Below are 19,080 nucleotides of genomic sequence, written 5' to 3'. Positions count from 1 at the left end.
CTGATGGCAGGTAGGTTCAGGATCTTTTGTTAAAAGATATAGATGAATGGTTTCAAGCCGCAAATATAGTATCTATTTCACATATCTGGAGATAAGGAAACAAGGTGCCTGACTGGATAACAGGGAAGGCATTCCAAGGAGACCTGATGATACAATAAAATCAGACTCTGCCAAGTGAGCTGAATCAACTTCTTCTAGCGGATGCTTATGGGATATGATACAAGAGACAGGTTTATTCTGAAAGACTGGGTAGCAGATAATTTTTGTGGGTTTTGGACAATAGTTGACTAATTTTGTTATGTTGTTCCTCTATGTATGGCTCATTTGAACCTTCAACTGTACCAAAAAAAAAAAAAAAAAAAAAGCTTATTTTGCAGACACTTACTTCTAAGACTGCAAGCAGGCCAGGTTGGAATGGGACATTCTCAACCCTGGCCCAACAGAATTTCATGTACATGCATTTAAAATTGGATCCAGATTCAATCCAATAGATGACCAATCAAATTGGTTCACATCCAAAGAAAATATACGAAATTCTTTGTGCACCACACGGGCGGTGCAAAACCGCTCGCATCTCTCACGATGATTGATTTCGCACAGAGCCAATTAAAAAAAAAAAATTTTTTTCATGCATTGCACCCTGACCTTATGCGTGAACCATTCACTGCAGACGGTGCAAAAAATTCCTCTAAAAAATATTTTAGATCTAACAAATCGTTCGGATCAGGGCAGTGTCATGTATGACCAAAAACCAATTTAAAATATTTGAATCTGGATCAGGTCCAATTCTGATCCAGATCTACATTTATTTACAAACAAGATTTTTTGAAAAAAATTTATTCCCACTTTTGGATCAAATTGAAACTTGACTGCTACAAAATTATTTGCTACAAAATAGAGTTTAGAACTACAATCAGCTTCAACAGATTAATATCCTCAACAATTGGTCTTTATTAATATGGTGGGATTAGTTTGAGCATTTTTTTTTAATAGAGAAAAAAAAGAATTGACTTGGAATCAGGACCTAACATGAAACGTGTCTAATATTTAAACCCAACTCAGCCCCATGAGTCCTCAAGAAAAAATTGGGCCAGATCTAAATGAATCAGGTTGGATGGGGTCACGAGTCAACCCAACCTATTTGCAGCCTTACTTCATAGGTAAGCTTTTACTGCTTGCTGTACAAGAATTATTATATCTGCAATTTAGAATATAAGACAACCACCTTTAGTAGAAATAGAAGATAATCCTGGTACATGCCTACAAGATCTTATTCTCATAATTAATTACCAAGATTAAGAAGAGTTATATTGTCTTGAGATCTGCAATGAGAAGGTGGTGGCTTGTCATGAGAGAATTCAAATTATATGATGCAGATGTTTTTCCCAACTGCTCAGCTTTAAAGTGTAGACAACTCTGTACCCAAAAGAAAGCATAAACTACTCTATGCAATTAGAAAGAAGCTTGTTTGATGGGGAATTTGGAGATGGCTCTTCTTTCCTACTTGGCACAGATGCTGGGTTGTCAACCCATTGGTCATCCTTCAAAATGCACTGCGGTTGGCGCTCAATTGATATTTTCTTAGAGGACTTGAATCTCAAATCCTCTCTCTCCAAGACTGCACTCTTTGCAGATGGGACCCAAACTGGCATTTTACCTTCAAGCATGTTGACCACATTTGATATTTTGGGCCTCTGAAATGGAGAAGGGTCTGTACATATAAGAGCCACATTCAACATTTGCAATGCCTCTTCCTTTGAGTAGTTGGAACCTAGGCGTGGATCAACAATTTCCAGAAGATTTCCCTGCTCTTGTAGATACAAGGCCTGCAGTCCATATAGAGAAGAAGGGAGTAAATTTCTACATCTGACAACGGAAAGCAGAAAATGCATAAACTGCACGGAGCGGGAAAAGATAACATAAATAACACTTGACTATGTACGTGGGGTTCAGTGGTTGCAACACCAATTGATGACGATAAGTCATCTTCACTGGATTAATCCAGAGAACTACTAAAATGAAGGTTTTAGTTCACTAGCTTTTGATATCTTGAGCAAGATATGATTTGGGTCTGCAGGAGCACAAAACAGAATGAGAATAAATGACCAGAAAGGTAATATTTAGCAAGGAGTTTTGGAAGTACATGCTGCTCAAGCAAAGCAATGGGATGATAATCTATTAACAGTTCAGGATCCAGATTGGATCAAACTAGATGCTGATTGGCTAATTCGATCCATACTTTGTGATATCTTGCAGCTATTCGGGCTGCTGCTCAACAGTATTTCATAAAAAATATTTTAGATGTCTATTGTCATATGAGGGATGGCTTCATTCAAGCTAGGCAACAAAGATTGAGAAATCTATGGATTGAAAAAAGCACTTAATGTTGTTAAATATCTTCAGACAGCTGTGTTGACTACCAATATGCAGATTAATCTTCAAGAGGTTTGTGGTATTCTGGTAATGTATCAATAGTTCGTATAACATATATACAACAAGAGAGGCCAATATGCTGCAAATGAGTTTGGATCCTCTCAATTTATTGAAGAGACCCAGTTCAATCACCCGCCATTTGTTTATTCCACAACCGTACAACAGAGAGGATCTGGTCACATTATGGATTGGGTACCTAGAGGCATGTTTGGTATTGCTTAAAAGTAAGTGCCTTCTGGAATTCTAAAGCAACAAAGCACTTATTTTTTCTTTTTTTTTAAAAAAAGGGTATGTTTGGAACATCATGTAGAAAGTGCTTCTAGAAGAAGAAAAAGTCAAAAAAGTGCTTTTAGGAGAAGCTAAAAAAAAATCTAGCTTCTAACTTCTCTTTTATTAAAGCAGAAAATGACAAACACTCCCTAGGTGCAGAAACCAGAAATATGTTAGTGGTTGCATAGCTAACTTAGGGAGTTGATATATCAGAACTGCTGGCTGGGGGAAAAGACAGACAACCCCACTTCCAAATAAAATATTTGCTCCGGGTGTGGTGGACTGGTGGTCAAGAAGATACTATATAAAAATATTGTCTTTTTCCAAAGTCGATGTTTATGTTAATGAAAATTTCTAGTGCAGTTGGCATGTTCATTGGAGGTTTTGGTACTAATTGCATCGTTACTGTCTTCAGCCGATTCTCGAAGGTTTCCTCCGGTCCAAAGTTCTAAATTAGAAAAAAAAAAGAAGACTGATTTATTATATGAGATCCAATAGTCATTACGTACCCAATCAAGAAGATGAACAAAGTTATTATTAGGCTTGTAACTTCTGTTGCTCATTCCACTGACAATCTCCAACGTTACAACTCCAAAGCTGTAGACATCCGCTTTGTCTGTCAAGTAACCTCTCGTTGCATATTCAGGAGCCATATACCCCCTGCACGATTAGAGATTATCAGTACAAAATACATGAAGCATTAAATTAGACAAATGAAATAAAATGCTTGGTCCAAAGTACATTATCAATTAAGATCATCATAGCATCGTTCACTTTGTGACACTAAACAATTACAAATTACCGCATTCACTGTTAATGAGCTATTAATAGACAAGCATGGTCAGAGAAGCTAGATTTTCTTGCGAGATAAATAAGATGAATAACTCCAAAGAAGTTAATATTCATGTCATTACCAAAGAAAAAAGAGACATGCATGCAAGTGATACTGAATTGGTACTAAACATCTTTAATTTTTTTTTTTTTTTTTGAAAGAGAGAGAGAGAGAGAGATTGGACCAAAGTCCAATAAAATTCATTAAGGTAATGAAAGGATCACGACAAAATTCTCTCGACCGATAGGCACATCATGCCCAATAGAAACTACACCACTGAAACATTTGTTCTAGTAACTCACAACACCCTGGCATCAACAGGGCATATCCCGAGAGAGAGAGAGAGAGAGAGAGAGAGAGAGAGAGAGAGAGAGAGAGAGAGAGCAATGTTCAAGATCCTTGTAGTAAAGACATCACATGGCTCAGCGTGGAGCTCCATTTCTTACAACATCGGCTTATGGAGTCACTAGGCCTGGTTTAGCTGTTAGTCTGCCACTATTGGGTTGGAAAATGGGTTAGCCCATCTCTCAACCCTTTGGATTCCAATGAAGCGCAAGTTGATTGCTTTCCTTTGACCCCATTAACATAGATCGTGTAAGGCCCTACCTTCAGACCAAAAGAGAACAAGCCATGCTAGGTGTGCAGTGGAGAGATCACAAAAGGGGGCAAAATATACATGATCCCCAGCCAGGAAAGGTGGGAAACGGGCGCAGAACACCCGCCTGAGTTGGATGCCAAATCTGGATCCACCACTTGAACACCCCCCCCCCTCCCCCACTCTTTTGTTTTCCTATGATCGCATCTCCATCTCTCTCCTTTGAAAACCCAACAAATTATTCTCCTTTTCCCTTTCGCCTCCTCCAGTGTTGCCTCTACCATTTGATCCTGTGAAGACCCCTAATTGATCAATCCTCATTTAGCCTCATCAAATCAAGCTATCACTGGCCAACCATGATGTTATCCCCTTAGATCAAATCCATGCTCCTAATCTTGATGATTGCTACTCAGATCTGAATAAATTTGGGGATGCCGGGCATCACCACCTCACTTGTTGAGATCTTATCCACTCTCATGATTGATTTATTTGTTTCTAACTCGATGATATTAATTTTGTATGGGTGCAATTGTCAGAGCAGAAAGCCATATAGTGTGGGTTCTTCACTCAAATCTGTGGATTTCAGTTCTTTTTTTTTTAAAAAAAACACTTGATTCCCTCCTATAATTAATTTAGATAAATTAATTTGAGTTTGTAAAGGTTAGGAAAATCTTAGCGTTTTTGGTAAATTTTGTTGGATGACTAAGTACCCTGATTATAATAATTATTGATATTAGATTTATTGGAAATTGTTAGGGGTACACTTGGACAGGTAGATGCTTTATTGGGTTTGTTTTTACCTTTTTGGCTCAAGAATTCCCCCGCATGTTCACCTTTAGATGAAATTATTATATATGACCGTGTTTTTGTATAAATAATTTTCAAATCCATGCATTATGAGGAGATAACTTATTTTCATTTGCATGAATTGTGATATGACAACATCTGACAAGCATAATGTGCATCATTGATAAAGTCTTAAAGATGAATTGAGCTGGCATGATCTAATGAATGAATAATAAAATAGGATGCTGGAAAAGCCACATTAAAACATGGGTATGGACGTGGCATTGTGGACAGCTCACCATGGACAGGAACATGGCATTGTAAGATAGCCTGCCATGGAACAGAATGTGGCATGTGGATAGCCTCCCCATAGGCTTGCTCCTTCCTCATTGACCGATACCACTGACACCATGTAATTGAGTCTACCTAGGCTTGCTCCTTGACCTGGGGCGAATATGAAGTGTGAAGAAATTTTTATCCAATACAAAAAACCCCAAAGTACATAGGAGGTCCTTGTTTTCAAGATTCGGAAAAAACCCAGTACAGCTGGTCTCTAAGTTTCCTTGTATTCCACTGCCCTCTGGTCCTACCAACAGAATACAATGCTTTGGCAATCTCCAGCTTCCCTATTTCTGACCCAAAAATTTCTATGATCACCACTTTGTCAAGTTGGTGATCATGTGCATGCTCCCTCTATCCTCAACAGTTACAAACACCAAAACAAATTCCAGCTGCCTAAGAAGATTCATGTCCTTGCTAACTCTATCCCCAGAGGCCTTGTAATGAGAGGAGCCACTCCTAGATTTGCAACAAGAAGTGCCGTATACCCCTACATTGAAAACACTTGAGGCCATTCCTATAGGATGACCTGAAGTGTCTGCTTCTCCACATCTAAAGCATTGGACTTTGAAAAGCTTACAAGCAGACAGGGGGTTGGTCCCGCTGTTAAGACATCATAAAGGAGAGCTCTTCCACTCCTTCGCACTAGGATCGAAAGGATGTGATCTATCACCAGCTCTCCCAGAGATGACAGCATCCCAATATGATGCTTTTGTCTTCTTAGTAGAAGCAGGGGACACAGAGGAACCAACAATGTAGGGCTTCCTTGGCAGGGATACTCCTCTCCAGTCTCTTTCCCCCATCCCTGGACCAATCATGTCTCTCACATGAATGACCCCTATTGTCAGGTGATCGTCCTCCAGCACAATGGCCCCAACGAGACAAGGAATCTCTTGTTGGAGGAGCGAGAGTCAACACGATGCCCATGGCCCCCACATCTCAAAGCATGTGAAGCTGTATAGCCTCTTGTCATCTTGAACAATGGAGTGCAATGCCCTGGGATATTTCAGAATCTCCTTCCTTGTTGAATCTTGCTTTCTCCTGTAGGACACAAAATGCAATCCACTTCTTCCACTCTCCCCTTCAGTTTCAGGACTTCACCTCCTATCACTAGAAGGAATATTTTGAGGGTTCATTTACCTCTCTCAATAAGAAAGGCCTCTTTCCCAAGAAGATGGCTCTCTCCCTAGACATCCCAAACCTTCTCTCTAACTAATTTTATAGTTGCTTATCGCACAAGTTAATGCCCTGTAATTTCCAACCCATCATGAATGTTAGGAACTACAGAACGTTCCAACACTTTCAAATTGTTATTCTAGAAATTTTATTGGAAAGATTCGATTTCACTACATGATCAGTTAGTATTATTCAAAATGAATCAAAAAAAGATGTCCTTGAAATAATAATCATCCACTTACATAGTTCCAGCTATTCGGGTGCTGATGTGGGTGTTCTCTTCTTCATCAAGTCTTGCCAGACCAAAGTCAGATATTTTTGCATTGAGATCTTTGTCAAGCAGAATATTTGTGCCCTTGATGTCTCGATGAACAATCTTCAACCTTGACTCCTCATGGAGATAAGTCAAACCTCTTGCTACTCCTAGGCAAACCTTGCACCTTGTTCGCCAATCCAATTTCAATTGATATTCATCAGAACCTATTAACATCTGAATTCTTGTTATCTATTGTGGCAGAAAAAATCTTTTGAACAAAGAATAGAAAATGACAAATAGCATTAAGTGCATAATTTCAAGAAAGATACAGGGTATGACAAGGGAAGCACTTACCAAATAGAGCAAGGGCAAGATTATTATTTTCCATGTATTCGTATATAAGCAACAATTCTTTTCCTTCAATACAACATCCATACAGCTTCACAAGATTCGGGTGCTGCAAGGCTGAGATCATGCCTATCTCATTAATAAATTCACGATTCCCCTGTTTGGACATGGAAGAAAGTTGCTTGACTGCAATTACAGAACCATCTTGCAGCACACCCTGCATCAAGATAATTGCAGTTTAGGACCAAACCCTACTAAAATAATATTTTTTAATACACAAAAGATTACTTTGAAAAATAATTAGAATACAACAAAGACGAAGAAATGGAAATATCAATTTTGAAATGCTTGTGTATACCTTGTAGACTGGACCAAAGCCACCTTCGCCTAACTTATTTATAGGATCGAAGTTGTTGGTGGCATCTTTAATCTGTTTCAAGCTCCAGTAACTGGTCCGCAATTCCAGGCCACAAAGTTCTGCATGGTTTCATGATACAGGATCATTAGATTTGACATTCGAGTTAATTTAAAATATTATATTGGAAAACATCGATCAAAATGGCAAGCCACACCCATCATTAGTAACATTCTTTGGTATTTAAATGTACAGAAAGAGATGTAAAACAATTATGTTATATGTTACATAGGCCTCTGGGCAAACAAAATCACCCAGTCAAATTTCTAAAGTACGATAATGTTCTGCCTTCAACTGCAGATATATAAATTCTTCTAGTTAATACTCATCATGGAATTGATAAATTAAAGGTCATGCAAACATGTGAACAATTGTATCTTCTTTGTATGCCAATTTTCAAGAAAAATAAATGCTGTACATCAGCAATCATCTGATTTGTCTGATTCCAAGGAACCCTCAGAGGGAGGAAAACTTCCATCACACATTAGAGAAGGAGATGTGGATACATTGTTCAGTAACTGATTAATCTTGGTTCAACCTCTCTCAGCCTTCTTTTTTTTTTTTTTGGTACATGCGGGCGATCACACCGCTCTGGTGCGAGTACAGCCCAAAGAGTGAACATCCCCTAAGCCCCGGGGGCAAACAACACCAGGGCGCCAGCTTCAATCGCCGGAATGGTCAGCAACGAAAGAAGCCACCTAATCCGTTGCATTGTTGGCCTCCCGAAACATATGCTGAGTGGATGCCACAATGCACTAACCAAGCGCCCTCCAGATATCTCCGAGGAGCGGGTGAGCTTCATGGTACTTGGCTCCCCCCTGATCCAGCCGATGACCGTCATCGAGTTCCCCTCAATGATGATCCTATTAGCCCTCAGCTCTCGAGGCGCACACAACACACCAACTCATGTAGCACGGAGCTCGACACCAGGGACGGATGGCTCAAATAATAGTGAGCCCCCCACGGCAAGCAACCTTGAGTCTTGATCCCGTATGACGTATCTCGAGCCACCTCTGCCCCATTTGAAACTACCATCGAAATTGATCTTGATGAATCCAGAGTCTGAGGGCTCCTAAGAAATGAAAAGAACCCTCCGAGACGCTGCAGATGCAGTCAGGGAGTCTCAGGAACTCGGGTTGTGCAAGGGCTACTCGATGGAGTCGAAGCGGCGATACTCCATGGACAAGTTGTAGGCTCTCTGTAGAACACGACTGGCAGACACCATCTCCTCGTCAAAAATAAAGCTGTTCTTAGATAGCCAAATCTGATAGGCAATGTAGACCAAATGACAGGATCCGGGCCAACTATCACCAGCACTCTGATGGATAGTATCCAAAAAGAGGGGGATCTAAGGGTCACTGCCCTCTCCCCACGACTGAATGCCCGCCATCCTCCAAATCAACTCCACTCTGGGACAGTGTAGGAGTGCATGCTCCTTGGACTCCAAGCCATAGATTGGGCAGATGATCGGAACCTCCATGCCTCTCCCTCTGAGAAGAGTACACGTCAGGAGCCTATCCTAAGCAATCTTTCAGAGAAAAAGTCTGACCTTAGGGTGAGCCTCCACCATCCATATCCAGGCCGCTTCAATCCTCTGAGCTGGCACCGGTCTGCTCATGTCGACAAGGTCTCTAGTCGGCACATTAGGGCAGCAAGACCAACCCCACACCAGCCGATCCCGACTTCGATAAACAGGAATTGAAATGGTGAGAATTATGTTAGCAAGCTGCCCACCAAAGAGATTGGTGACAACCTCAATCTTCCAACCTATCCCATCTGCAGTGATCAACTCGCAAACCCGCAGATGGTCATCCACCTCTGTGTTGACATAAGTTGGCCAACGTGAGAGAGGTAAGCTGGATATCCAGAACTCGTGGCTCACATCAACTGAGGCACCATCTCCAATCAGCCACCTAACCTAAGCCACAACGTCCGGGCCACGAGCATAGATCTCTCTCCATAAGGAGCATCCATGCTTGCTTCGGATCTGGGACCTTTGGCTCTAGTAGTGGCCGTAACGGGCCCGCATCATTCAGCTCCACAAGCAATCAGACTGAGTGAGAAACATGACTGCATGTCTAGCAATCATGGCCTCTCTCCTGACCCAAAGGGATTGGATCCCAAGGCCGTCGTCACGAGTCGGCTAGCACAGCATCCCAAGAGAGCAGGTGAACTCCAAGACCCCCTTGACTAGTACCCCACAGGAAGATCCGAAACTGTTGCTCAAGACTCCTAAGAGTAGAGCAAGGCACCACGATGTTCGCCAAGAGGTAGACCAGGATGGAGCTCAACACCGATCTTAGCAGGGTGATCCTGCCCATCATAGAAAGAATGCTGGCCTGCCAGCCATCGAGGTGCTCACAGACCCTCTGCTCCAAATATTTGCACTCCACCCTCTGAAGTCTCTGCCCTGCAATAGGGACCCCCAGATAGGTGAGGGGCCCCGCTTGCTCGGGGATCCCCAGTCTGTCCCGGATCGTCCGCTTCACTTGGACCTGAGTCTTGGGAGTGAACATGATGGATGACTTTTGTGGGTTCACTAGTTGGCCCGAAGCTCGACAAGAGGCCTCCACGATGGTTGCACAGCACATCGTGTTATGAAGTGATGCCCGATCAATAAGCAGGCAGTCATCTACAAAAAGAAGATGTGACAAAGGCAGGCTCCCTGGGGTTGGCCAGTAGGGCTCTAGCTCCGTCCTCTGGACAGCTCCCTAGAGTATGCGAGAAAGGGCATCAAAACAGAATAAACAAATAGGGGGAGAGGGAGCACCCTTAGGGAAGGTCGCCAGTCGAATAGAAGAAGTCCGTAGGGGCACCCTTGATCAGGATGGCAAAGCTCGAATTTTTCACACAATCCATGATCCAGTCCATTCATCCAGTGCAGAAGCCAAAGTCAAAGAGCGTCCTATGTAGGAACCTCCAGCTCAACCGATTATAGGCACACTCCATATCCAACTTGATTGCCATCAAGCTTCGACAAATGGGTGCATGCTGAAGGTCATGCATGAACTTCTGGACGAGTAGGACATTATCGGTGATGCATCAACCCCCAACAAATGCTCTCTACTCCAAACTATTCAGACGAAGAATCACCAGCTGCAAGTGTCCAACCAGAATCCTTGCACACACTTTATAGAGCATGGTGCAAAGGCTGATCGGTCTAAAGTGATTGGGAGCGGACGCATCCGATCTCTTCGGAATGAAGAAAATCAGCATCTTCTTCCAGTCCCCTGGGATGCCTCTGGACTCAAACACCAACTGCACAACCTCAGCCACCTCACCACCAATGATTGACCAGTACTGCTTGAAGAAAAAAGGGGGAAATCCATCGAGCCCAGGGACTTTGTCCTGCCCGAGGGATCAGAGGGCTCCCCACACCTCCTTAACTAACACTGGTTGGATAAACCCCTCATTCTCTTGCTTAGAGATCCGATCCATTGGCTGAGAGTCCAAAGGGTGGCCCTCACCGCCCCAGGGGGTAGTCCAGATCTAAAGAATTGGAAGATCCGTCCCCTGATCACCTCACCATCCTCCACTATACTGCCATGCTCCTCCCTCAGCTGTCTGATATCGTTGGTTGCCCTCCGGATCATCACAAACTGATGGAAGAATCTGATGTTCTGATCACCCTCTTCGAGCAACTGAACCCTGGACCTCTGCCTCCACATTGTCTACTGCTGCCACATCAGAGAGTGATGGGAAGAGCCTGTGCCAAAGCACCCTTAAATCATGCTCCCGGAGACCACCCTCCTGGTCCTCTCTCCTCTGCAGCTCCGTAATGTCTGCCTCTACCTCCTCAATGTGCCGAAAAATATCACCGATCTCTAGTCGACTCCACCGAGTAAGCTTGCGGCGCACTAGCTCCAGTCTCCTAAACATCCGATGTCTCGCATCACCCCAAACTGGCATCCTCCACACATCCTTGATCAAGTCCCAAGCTCTCGAATCGAAGGTGTAGAACTTAAATCTGAATAGGGCCCTAAAAAGACGCAGCCTATCGATGGTAATCAGAAGCGGGCAGTGATCCAAAGTCATCCTCGAAAGGTGTCGCACCTGATGCCCAAGGAATCGCTGGAACCAAATGGCGGTGGCCAGCGCACGGTCGATCCTCTCCCAAACCCTAATTGCACCAAACTATTGTTGCACCAGATGAATCTTGGCCCGATGTAGCCCAAGTCAATGAGGCCCGAATTACCAATAAACTCTCTGAACTCCTTGGATTCAATTCCATCAACATACTGCCTTCCCCCATCTTCTCGTGAGGCCCCACAACACAGTTGAAGTCCCCAGCAACAAAAGAAGGAAGTCCCTGCATCAGCAACTTGGACACCTCGGACCACAGAACCCTCCGCTCTCTGTACTCGATGCTCGCATAAACCCCTGAGAGAAGCCATGGGCCACCAATCTGCTCTGAGATGACTAAAGCCACCTGCTACTCACATCCAAGGAAGGCATCCATCCTAAGCCACAAAACCATGATCCCTCTGGAGAGACCCCTGGACTCCATATAGGAGCTCCACGCCAGGGGGATCCATTGTCTGGCCTGGACAAGGCTCACCCCAAAAAGGTGGGTCTCAAGCAGAACACAAACATCCGAATAGTACTGTTGAATGATCCTACCCAAGGTCGTCCGAAACGAGGGCTTTCCCGCCCCCAGGTGTTTCAGATCAGCAACTTCATTGGGCCAATTGGTGGTGGGGGGTTCTCCTTTAGGATATCACCCTCCGACTCTGAATCCATCGCCTCCATGGCCACCAGCCTCCCCCCCGACTCCTGGATGGTCTGTCTCATTCTATCAACTGCCTTATCATGATCCAAACCCGGGCACTCCCTCGGGGGTCCACTGAACTCCAGATCCCCCTCTAGAGTGGGCTGCCATCTCTGGCCCGGTGACTCCACCCGGGCCCTGGGGTCGTCCATCAGAGAATCGGGCTGGCCCTCCACCAAACCTCCCTTACTAGGGGCCTCGGCAAAGAACTGAAACACCTTAGACCCCCTCTGGTGGCTGAGGGGTCCACCTGGCAAGCTAGGGCCTTGCCCTTGTCTGTGCTCAATTGAGCTGGGCCTTTTTTGCGACCCAAGGAGGCTTTCCCCTTGGGCTTCTCCTGCGCCTGGCCCGCATCAAATTCATTAGGTTGTGCGCGTTTGAGAGGCCCAGTGCTTGGCCCGCTCGAACCCCCCACCTTTTGTGGTCCAAGTGCCACGCGCCCTTCGCATCCATGAACGGCTCACTTGCACCCAGCTCGACCCGAAACCAGCGGCCCAAAATGATTTGCCGGCCCATCTAATCCAGCATAGATCTCCGTGCCATCCCCTTCTGATCCGGTCGTTCGTCTTGGTCTGAAGATCTTCACCGTGCAATCCTGATGGGCTTCATCCAGCTGTCCCCTCCATTCACTGAGCCACCCGCTAAGTTGACCTGATCTGATTCCTCTCCATAATGACTCTGCCTTGGTGCCAAGTTGGGGGCCCCAGTGGACCTGGCCCCCTTCTTCCCTTGGCCTTCCGTCATCTCCGGCCCCAGCACCCACTGCTAGACGGCGAGAAGCCAAGGCCCCAATGGAGGCCCCTCCATTTCTCCGGCCACCTCGCCGGCCCGGGCAAGATTTTTCGAGCGCAGAGATTGGCCGTGCCCTTCTTCCTTAGGACACCCCACCGCTCTGTGAAACTGCCTGCAGCGGAGGCCAACCACCCTCAACCTTCTTTTTAAATGTTCGTAAGTTAAGCCATTGACAACTTTCTTTCATATCAAGTACAAATTAACTGAAAATCACAACACAACTTTTATAGATTCTAGAAGGTGAAACCAAAGAAGCAGTCTTCTACGTGCACTCTGGAAAAGCATAAAGTCCTCATTGAAAATAAATGGGCTGTCATTTTTTCTAAAGCAAATTATAACAACACAATAATGTAAACTGAGGTTTAATTATCTCACCATTGTTCTTAACCTTTTTCCTTATGAAACAAAACCATATCAGGATAAACATCAGAGCAATTATGACGCAACAAGCAACAACGATACCCAAAATAGCTCGAACAGATAGTTTGGTTTCTTTCGCATCAGGCATGATAGCTGCAATGATGAAATGACAAGACATCATTACTACATGAGAATTTCAAAAAAAATGAGAGAAAAGTGTTTTAGGAGCTTACATGGTGTAACTGAAATAGCTGATATAAGAGGTCCATACACACCAAACTGAGGAACTGTTGTTGTCCCTTTGCCAGCCCACTGAAAGTGAATTTCAATAGTACCATCTACCATAGATGGAAATGACTTAATAATTTCTTTACCAGTCCCATTTGCTTCTTTTGCAATATCAAAGTCCTGTAAAACCTTTTGACCCTGCATAATTACAGGTTTTTCAAGCCAAGAATCATTATTTTTAGTGGTAATTACAGTGACCAATAGATACACAAAAGGTTGAATGAACCTAAAAATGCAAATACAGAATCAATAACCTGTATTGATACATCAAATAAGCGCTTTCCAACACTGGAGTATGTCTGGTCATCTGTATAAATGATTTCAGCAAAGTGAAGATTGACTGTATAGTGTCCCTTCTGCAGGCAAAGACCATAATATTTGAGGGACAGAGGGTTTACACGAGCAGTCATGTACAGTTTTGGATTGGTCACATTTAGCACTGATGCATTCCTAACAATGTATTTTGCTTGGCTGCCCCACATAAAATCTCCTGTACTGCTATAAGCCCATTTTCCACTATCAGAGACAGCAAAGTTTGATGGACCAAACTCTAATGTATCCGCTTCGTACTCATTATTATCGACAGTCACCTTACTACCACCACAATTGATGAACACGGCATCATCTATAATCAGAGCAAGACAAGGAAAATAGTCAATCACAAATATGCTTTTGATTAGATATTTTGACACATTATATCATGCCAATATAAAACAAAGACTTGAAAGTCTTGTTAAGAAAGGGGGGAAAAAACACTTCAGCAAGTTCCAATACTCACTTCTAGCTTCCTCAGCACAGAGTAGGTTCCTTCTTAAACATGAAAGTATCCTATAAAAATAATAGCAGCAGAAACTCATTAAGGCCTTGTTTTGAAGCTAGAATTAAAGAAATTTCTTGGAGGAAGAGAGAGGGAGAGGGAGTGGGGGGCAGAGAAGAAGAAGAAGAAGAACAGCAAGCTTACAAATTATTAGTTGTTGATGAATAGCTAGAGACCAAATTCCTACAAACAACGAAATGAGAACTCTAAGAGAAAGAATAGACAAATCACTAACTAAAAATACTTGATCAAGGAGAAGTATGAAATTTGATAATCCTTACACACTGTTTATTTGACAACTGGGTATATTCAACGGTCCCGTAAAAGAGTTGTAAGAAAGATCCCTGAAATTTTGATTGTGAAAAATATGGAGATGGATTTATGATTAGAGAATGACAATTCATAAGCAAATAATATGAAGCTTAAAAAGCACGCAGCAAGTATGACATACAAGTTTTTTGTGCTGCTCAAGATCCAATCGGGCAGTGTTCCATTCAACATGTTGCTAGTAAGGTACCTAGATGAGAAACGTAAAGTGGATATGAAACAAATCAATGAAAAATTTAAAATACAAGTTAAAAGGTTGCAGTGATTATAACAAAAAAGGAACCTAGACTGAAACTTTCTCCATCAAGCCACTGTTTATACTTCATAGTATGCATATGACTATGTCAATCTAATGTGCTTACATATAACTTATTGTTCTCAGTCCATCACCGCTGCTTGAAATTGGACCACTGAGATTGTTAAAGCTTAGATCTCTACAAGAGAAACATAAAGTATATAAAAGAAATAAAAAAGGTTATCATATTCATGGTAGCAGCTTGTGTAATTAAAATCATATAGTTGAACCATAACCTAATGACTAATAAAGCTAAAAATCACCAAGAGAGTTTCTGGATATACTTACAAGTGGCCAAGATTAGGCATCTCCCGAAAAAAATCTGGGAGTTCACCAGATATCGACAAGTTCCTTAACACTCTGCATCATATCTCCGATTGATATGGACTCACCAAGCAAAAGATCAAAATATAACAACTCACATGATCTACTTGCTGTCCTAAATTAACTTTGTTTTTTCATACTTACAGGAATTCCAAGTTCTTCATATTTTGCAGTGGAGGGAACTTCCCATCTCCTCCTTTCAAGTCGGAGACCCTCCTGCAGTCCCAACCATACTGGTACATAGGAAACTAGAAGCCACTCAACTAATTGAAATGGATGAAGTGAAGCATTAAAATGGTTCTTACAGCTCCTTTAGAGACACCATTGTGGAGAAGATGGGAGGAAAGGGCCCCTCCATCGATGTTCCTTGTATGTACCTGCAAGCAAAATTATAGATTCAAGATTCAAACCATTGTTATTCTCAAGGTTGGCATTGCAAACAATACTAGCAAAGGACATGGATAGCTTGTTGCAGTACTGACAGCCATTGGAGCTTCGTCCAGTTCCCCATGAAGCTTGGAATTTTGCCAGAGATGGGATTCCCATCAATTATGCTGCAGAGAGTTAAGAGAATTTTAGCACCTAACTTAAATTTGTGAATTCTAAGTAACACTTACATGAACAAGCTTATGGAAACAAAACAACGTTTATCTGTAAAGATATCGTGACATACAATCTTGTCAGATTCTTGAGGTTGCCAAGAGATTCCGGCAGCTCCCCGGTTAAATTGTTCGATGAAAGAAACCTAGAAGATGAACAGAAAATGTGTTACAAAGTACAATAATAACAATGCGAATATGCAATTAACCAAATAAAAAAATAACAAAAAAAAGAGTTTTAGAAATTCAAACATAGCCTGTGGATGAATGAGAAGATTGGTTGTACAATTCATTTAAGTTGATGAGGTTCCCAAGGGCCGAAGGAATTGAGCCATTTAGCTGGTTATCTTGCAATATCCTGTGCCACACCAAATATTATACATGTTTATATTACTACTGAAAGCAAACTGCCAAGTGGTGCATGAAATTTTGCTCAGGAGGTTGTCTGTCTCCACAATGTGGGCATTGCACCTAGTGTATTCTAGTAAAATGATATGAAAAGAGTGAAAATTGGAGGAGTACAGGAACTGAAGGGTGGTAATTCTTCCAAGCTCCTCTGGGATGCTCCCTGAGATCTGATTTCCTAGAAGAGACCTGCAGAACACAGTTATTTACAATACTGTCATTTACAAGACTCTTAAATTTTATTTGTCTGCCGTTGAGTCTTCTTTTGAAGCAACAAATGGAGAGACGTTAAGTACAGAAGGGTGAGAGGAAGCGAAGCCCAAGCGGCAGGAATGGATCCACTGAGATAGTTCCTTGTAAGATCTCTGTTACAAAAACACAATGATAGCGTGAGTTAAATGTATGACTGATCCCAGTACATATACTTGACATACTTACAGCTCGCTTAAGAAGGTAAGATTAGCAAACTCATCCGGAAGAACTCCAGTCAGGTTCTGAGTCTTAAGCTGGCTGCAATCAAAAATACAAATTTGATGACTTGCGTGGAAACAATCTCAGAAATCTCCTAGAGATTTCCTTGCATAAAAATAAGAGACTCGAGGATTTTTTTTTTTTTTTCCCTTTTCTCGACAAAAGGATCTAGACAGGGATACGTGAGGAAGAGATTTTAGGCATACATGCTAGTCACATGACAAATATTGGTGTTGCACTGGCAAGTGACGTTGCTGGTTATTCCAAAGGAAGTTGCATCCAACCACCCTTGCCTCCCGCTGCAGGGGTCCACTGAGAAATCCCACTCCTTCTTCAACTTGTAGGCGATCAAACGCAATGCCTTAACTGTAATAATCATCACCTTTCTTTCTTATTGCGTGCATTAGAATGGAAAAAGAAAAAAAATGCAGAACAACAATCACAAAGACGCACCAAGATAACACAATTTTCTACTTTTCCCATGATGAAAGAACCAAAGAATAATGAAAAGAATCGCGATTTCCTATCATTTCTTGGGAACGATGAAGAGAGAAACAGACAATCTTGACGCGTCCAACGATCAGCACCAAAACCACCGAAAACCAACCAAAAAAGCGAAATCTATTCCTCGACAGCAGAGAAATCACGAAGAACGAACGGGAAGCTTGGGTTTCGGACAGCTCCATAGCTATCCCTTTGCTTTGCTCCGATGATAGGGGACGCCATCGACCTCCTCCTCCCCCGCCATCGACGGTGGCGGCCGAGAGGCGCTTCGGTTCGACCAAAAGTCTCGGAGCCACCGCGAAGGGGAGGAGCGGAGAACAGCGAAGGCCTCGCCGCGGATTTCACAAACGATCTGATCTTCTCTTTTCTAGGTCATTGCACTTTAAAGATCTTGGAGAGGGATAAAGATATTAGGGTTCGTAAATGATCGTATCAAGAACGAGATCAACCTTTTATCGCTGACTCAAGAATAAAGAAATGCGATCAACAACAAGTTCTGGCCAAGGAATTCAAACAAGGAGACTGAGGGTTTGGAAGCACTCTTCTGCAATTTTGGATTCCCTTTCCTGGACTTCCCTTTTTTTTTTGGTAATAACTTCCTCTTCCATTTCTTTCGATCGCGCTAGCGGAGACGACCTCCCGCAACACGAGAGAGAGAGAGAGCGCCGGGGGCCAGAGGGGCGGGAAGAGGACGTACCTTTTGGACTGGAGGACCTGCTTTTAGATTTATCGAAGGCGGATCCGGGACTTGCAGCTTGCTTGTAACGCAAGCCGACAAATGAATTTTCGCACGCGTGCGGAGGCATTTCACGAGGCTCTAGCAGGTGTCTATAATGGGCCGGGTCGGGCGTAGGCTCGAAAACAACACGGAGGCTAAAACTTTAGATCGAAAAATAATTTTTTGTACGATAATTTTTTTTCACGAGGGATGCAAAAAATTTAGTATAAAATATATCATTTTATTTAATTAATCTATATAATTATTATTTTTTAATATATATTTAAAATTTATATATTAAATTTTTTATTTAAAAATTTTACATAACGAAAATATCTTTGCTCTTAAAAAAAAAATTATGACATTCTATGACGTAAAGTAGTCTAGGATGTCATGATATAACCTAAGATGTTATAATATGTGTTGCGGCCAACTCTCTGTCGTCTGTCGTCGGTGATGAGCACCTGCAAAATAGCATCCTCACAAATCGAAATTATGTCCGGCGGAGATCTTCCGATGCTTAAGTCAAAAAAAAAATTGGTGAACAGTAGATTTGAATGTCGAGAGTAAGAGAGCTCTGGCTTAGAAGTGCCTTGCCGATGCTGTCCACTTATCCCTATTTTATAGATGATTCTGATATAACCGTCGAGTATGTGGTCTCACTTTTTATGGCGCTAAATTATCGGACCATAATTGTGGAGTTAGTGGGTCGTTAATTCTCACTAATTGTCGTGACACGTAGTCGATAACCATTCATAGCGGTTACAGTATATTGAGCAGATTGGCCAACTATATGTCGGTAATATTGATATGTCGGTAGAAGGTCCGAGCAACCATCGATAAGTAATTATGGTATGCTGACGGTCTTAAGTCGGATGTTATTCAAGTTGTCTGTTGTTTGTCGATAGTAGCCAAATGTCAGTTGGTCAGCCGACCATGAGTCGGCTTGATTTGTTCAGTCA

General features: G+C 42.6%; 1 protein-coding gene across 1 annotated transcript; it reads right to left on the bottom strand.

Annotated features, from left to right (window-relative positions):
- Nucleotides 1–1,213: 1,213 nt before the first annotated feature.
- LOC105035906 (probable LRR receptor-like serine/threonine-protein kinase At1g53430) lies at nucleotides 1,214–18,206 on the bottom strand. Its single transcript, XM_029262082.2, has 24 exons — nucleotides 18,098–18,206; nucleotides 17,103–17,286; nucleotides 16,864–16,935; nucleotides 16,722–16,790; nucleotides 16,543–16,614; nucleotides 16,307–16,378; nucleotides 16,095–16,166; nucleotides 15,904–15,975; nucleotides 15,727–15,798; nucleotides 15,566–15,637; nucleotides 15,386–15,457; nucleotides 15,165–15,236; nucleotides 14,927–14,992; nucleotides 14,757–14,819; nucleotides 14,620–14,658; nucleotides 14,437–14,486; nucleotides 13,913–14,283; nucleotides 13,604–13,796; nucleotides 13,386–13,523; nucleotides 7,394–7,512; nucleotides 7,042–7,252; nucleotides 6,674–6,911; nucleotides 3,213–3,363; nucleotides 1,214–1,826 (listed from the first exon to the last, which is right to left on the bottom strand). Exons 1-24 carry the CDS (start codon nucleotides 18,204–18,206, stop codon nucleotides 1,440–1,442), a joined length of 3,036 nt encoding a protein of 1,011 aa, XP_029117915.2. The 3' UTR covers nucleotides 1,214–1,439.
- Nucleotides 18,207–19,080: the final 874 nt, after the last annotated feature.

Source organism: Elaeis guineensis, chromosome 2 (assembly GCF_000442705.2).
Source record: "Elaeis guineensis isolate ETL-2024a chromosome 2, EG11, whole genome shotgun sequence".
NCBI classification, from domain to species: Eukaryota; Viridiplantae; Streptophyta; class Magnoliopsida; order Arecales; family Arecaceae; genus Elaeis; species Elaeis guineensis.
The sequence above is the reverse complement of the archived record's forward strand: the minus strand, read 5'-3'. Positions and strand labels throughout refer to the sequence as shown.

Excerpts from the sequence above, each read along its gene's own strand:
- LOC105035906 (XM_029262082.2), bottom strand. The coding sequence starts at position 18,206 with ATGCCTCCGCACGCGTGCGAAAATTCATTTGTCGGCTTGCGTTACAAG. Across the intron at positions 16,167-16,306 it reads CTCATCAACTTAAATGAATT|GTTTCTTTCATCGAACAATT; the intron begins GTACAACCAATC and ends TTCATCTTCTAG. Across the intron at positions 15,976-16,094 it reads CTCAAGAATCTGACAAGATT|CATAATTGATGGGAATCCCA; the intron begins GTATGTCACGAT and ends AACTCTCTGCAG.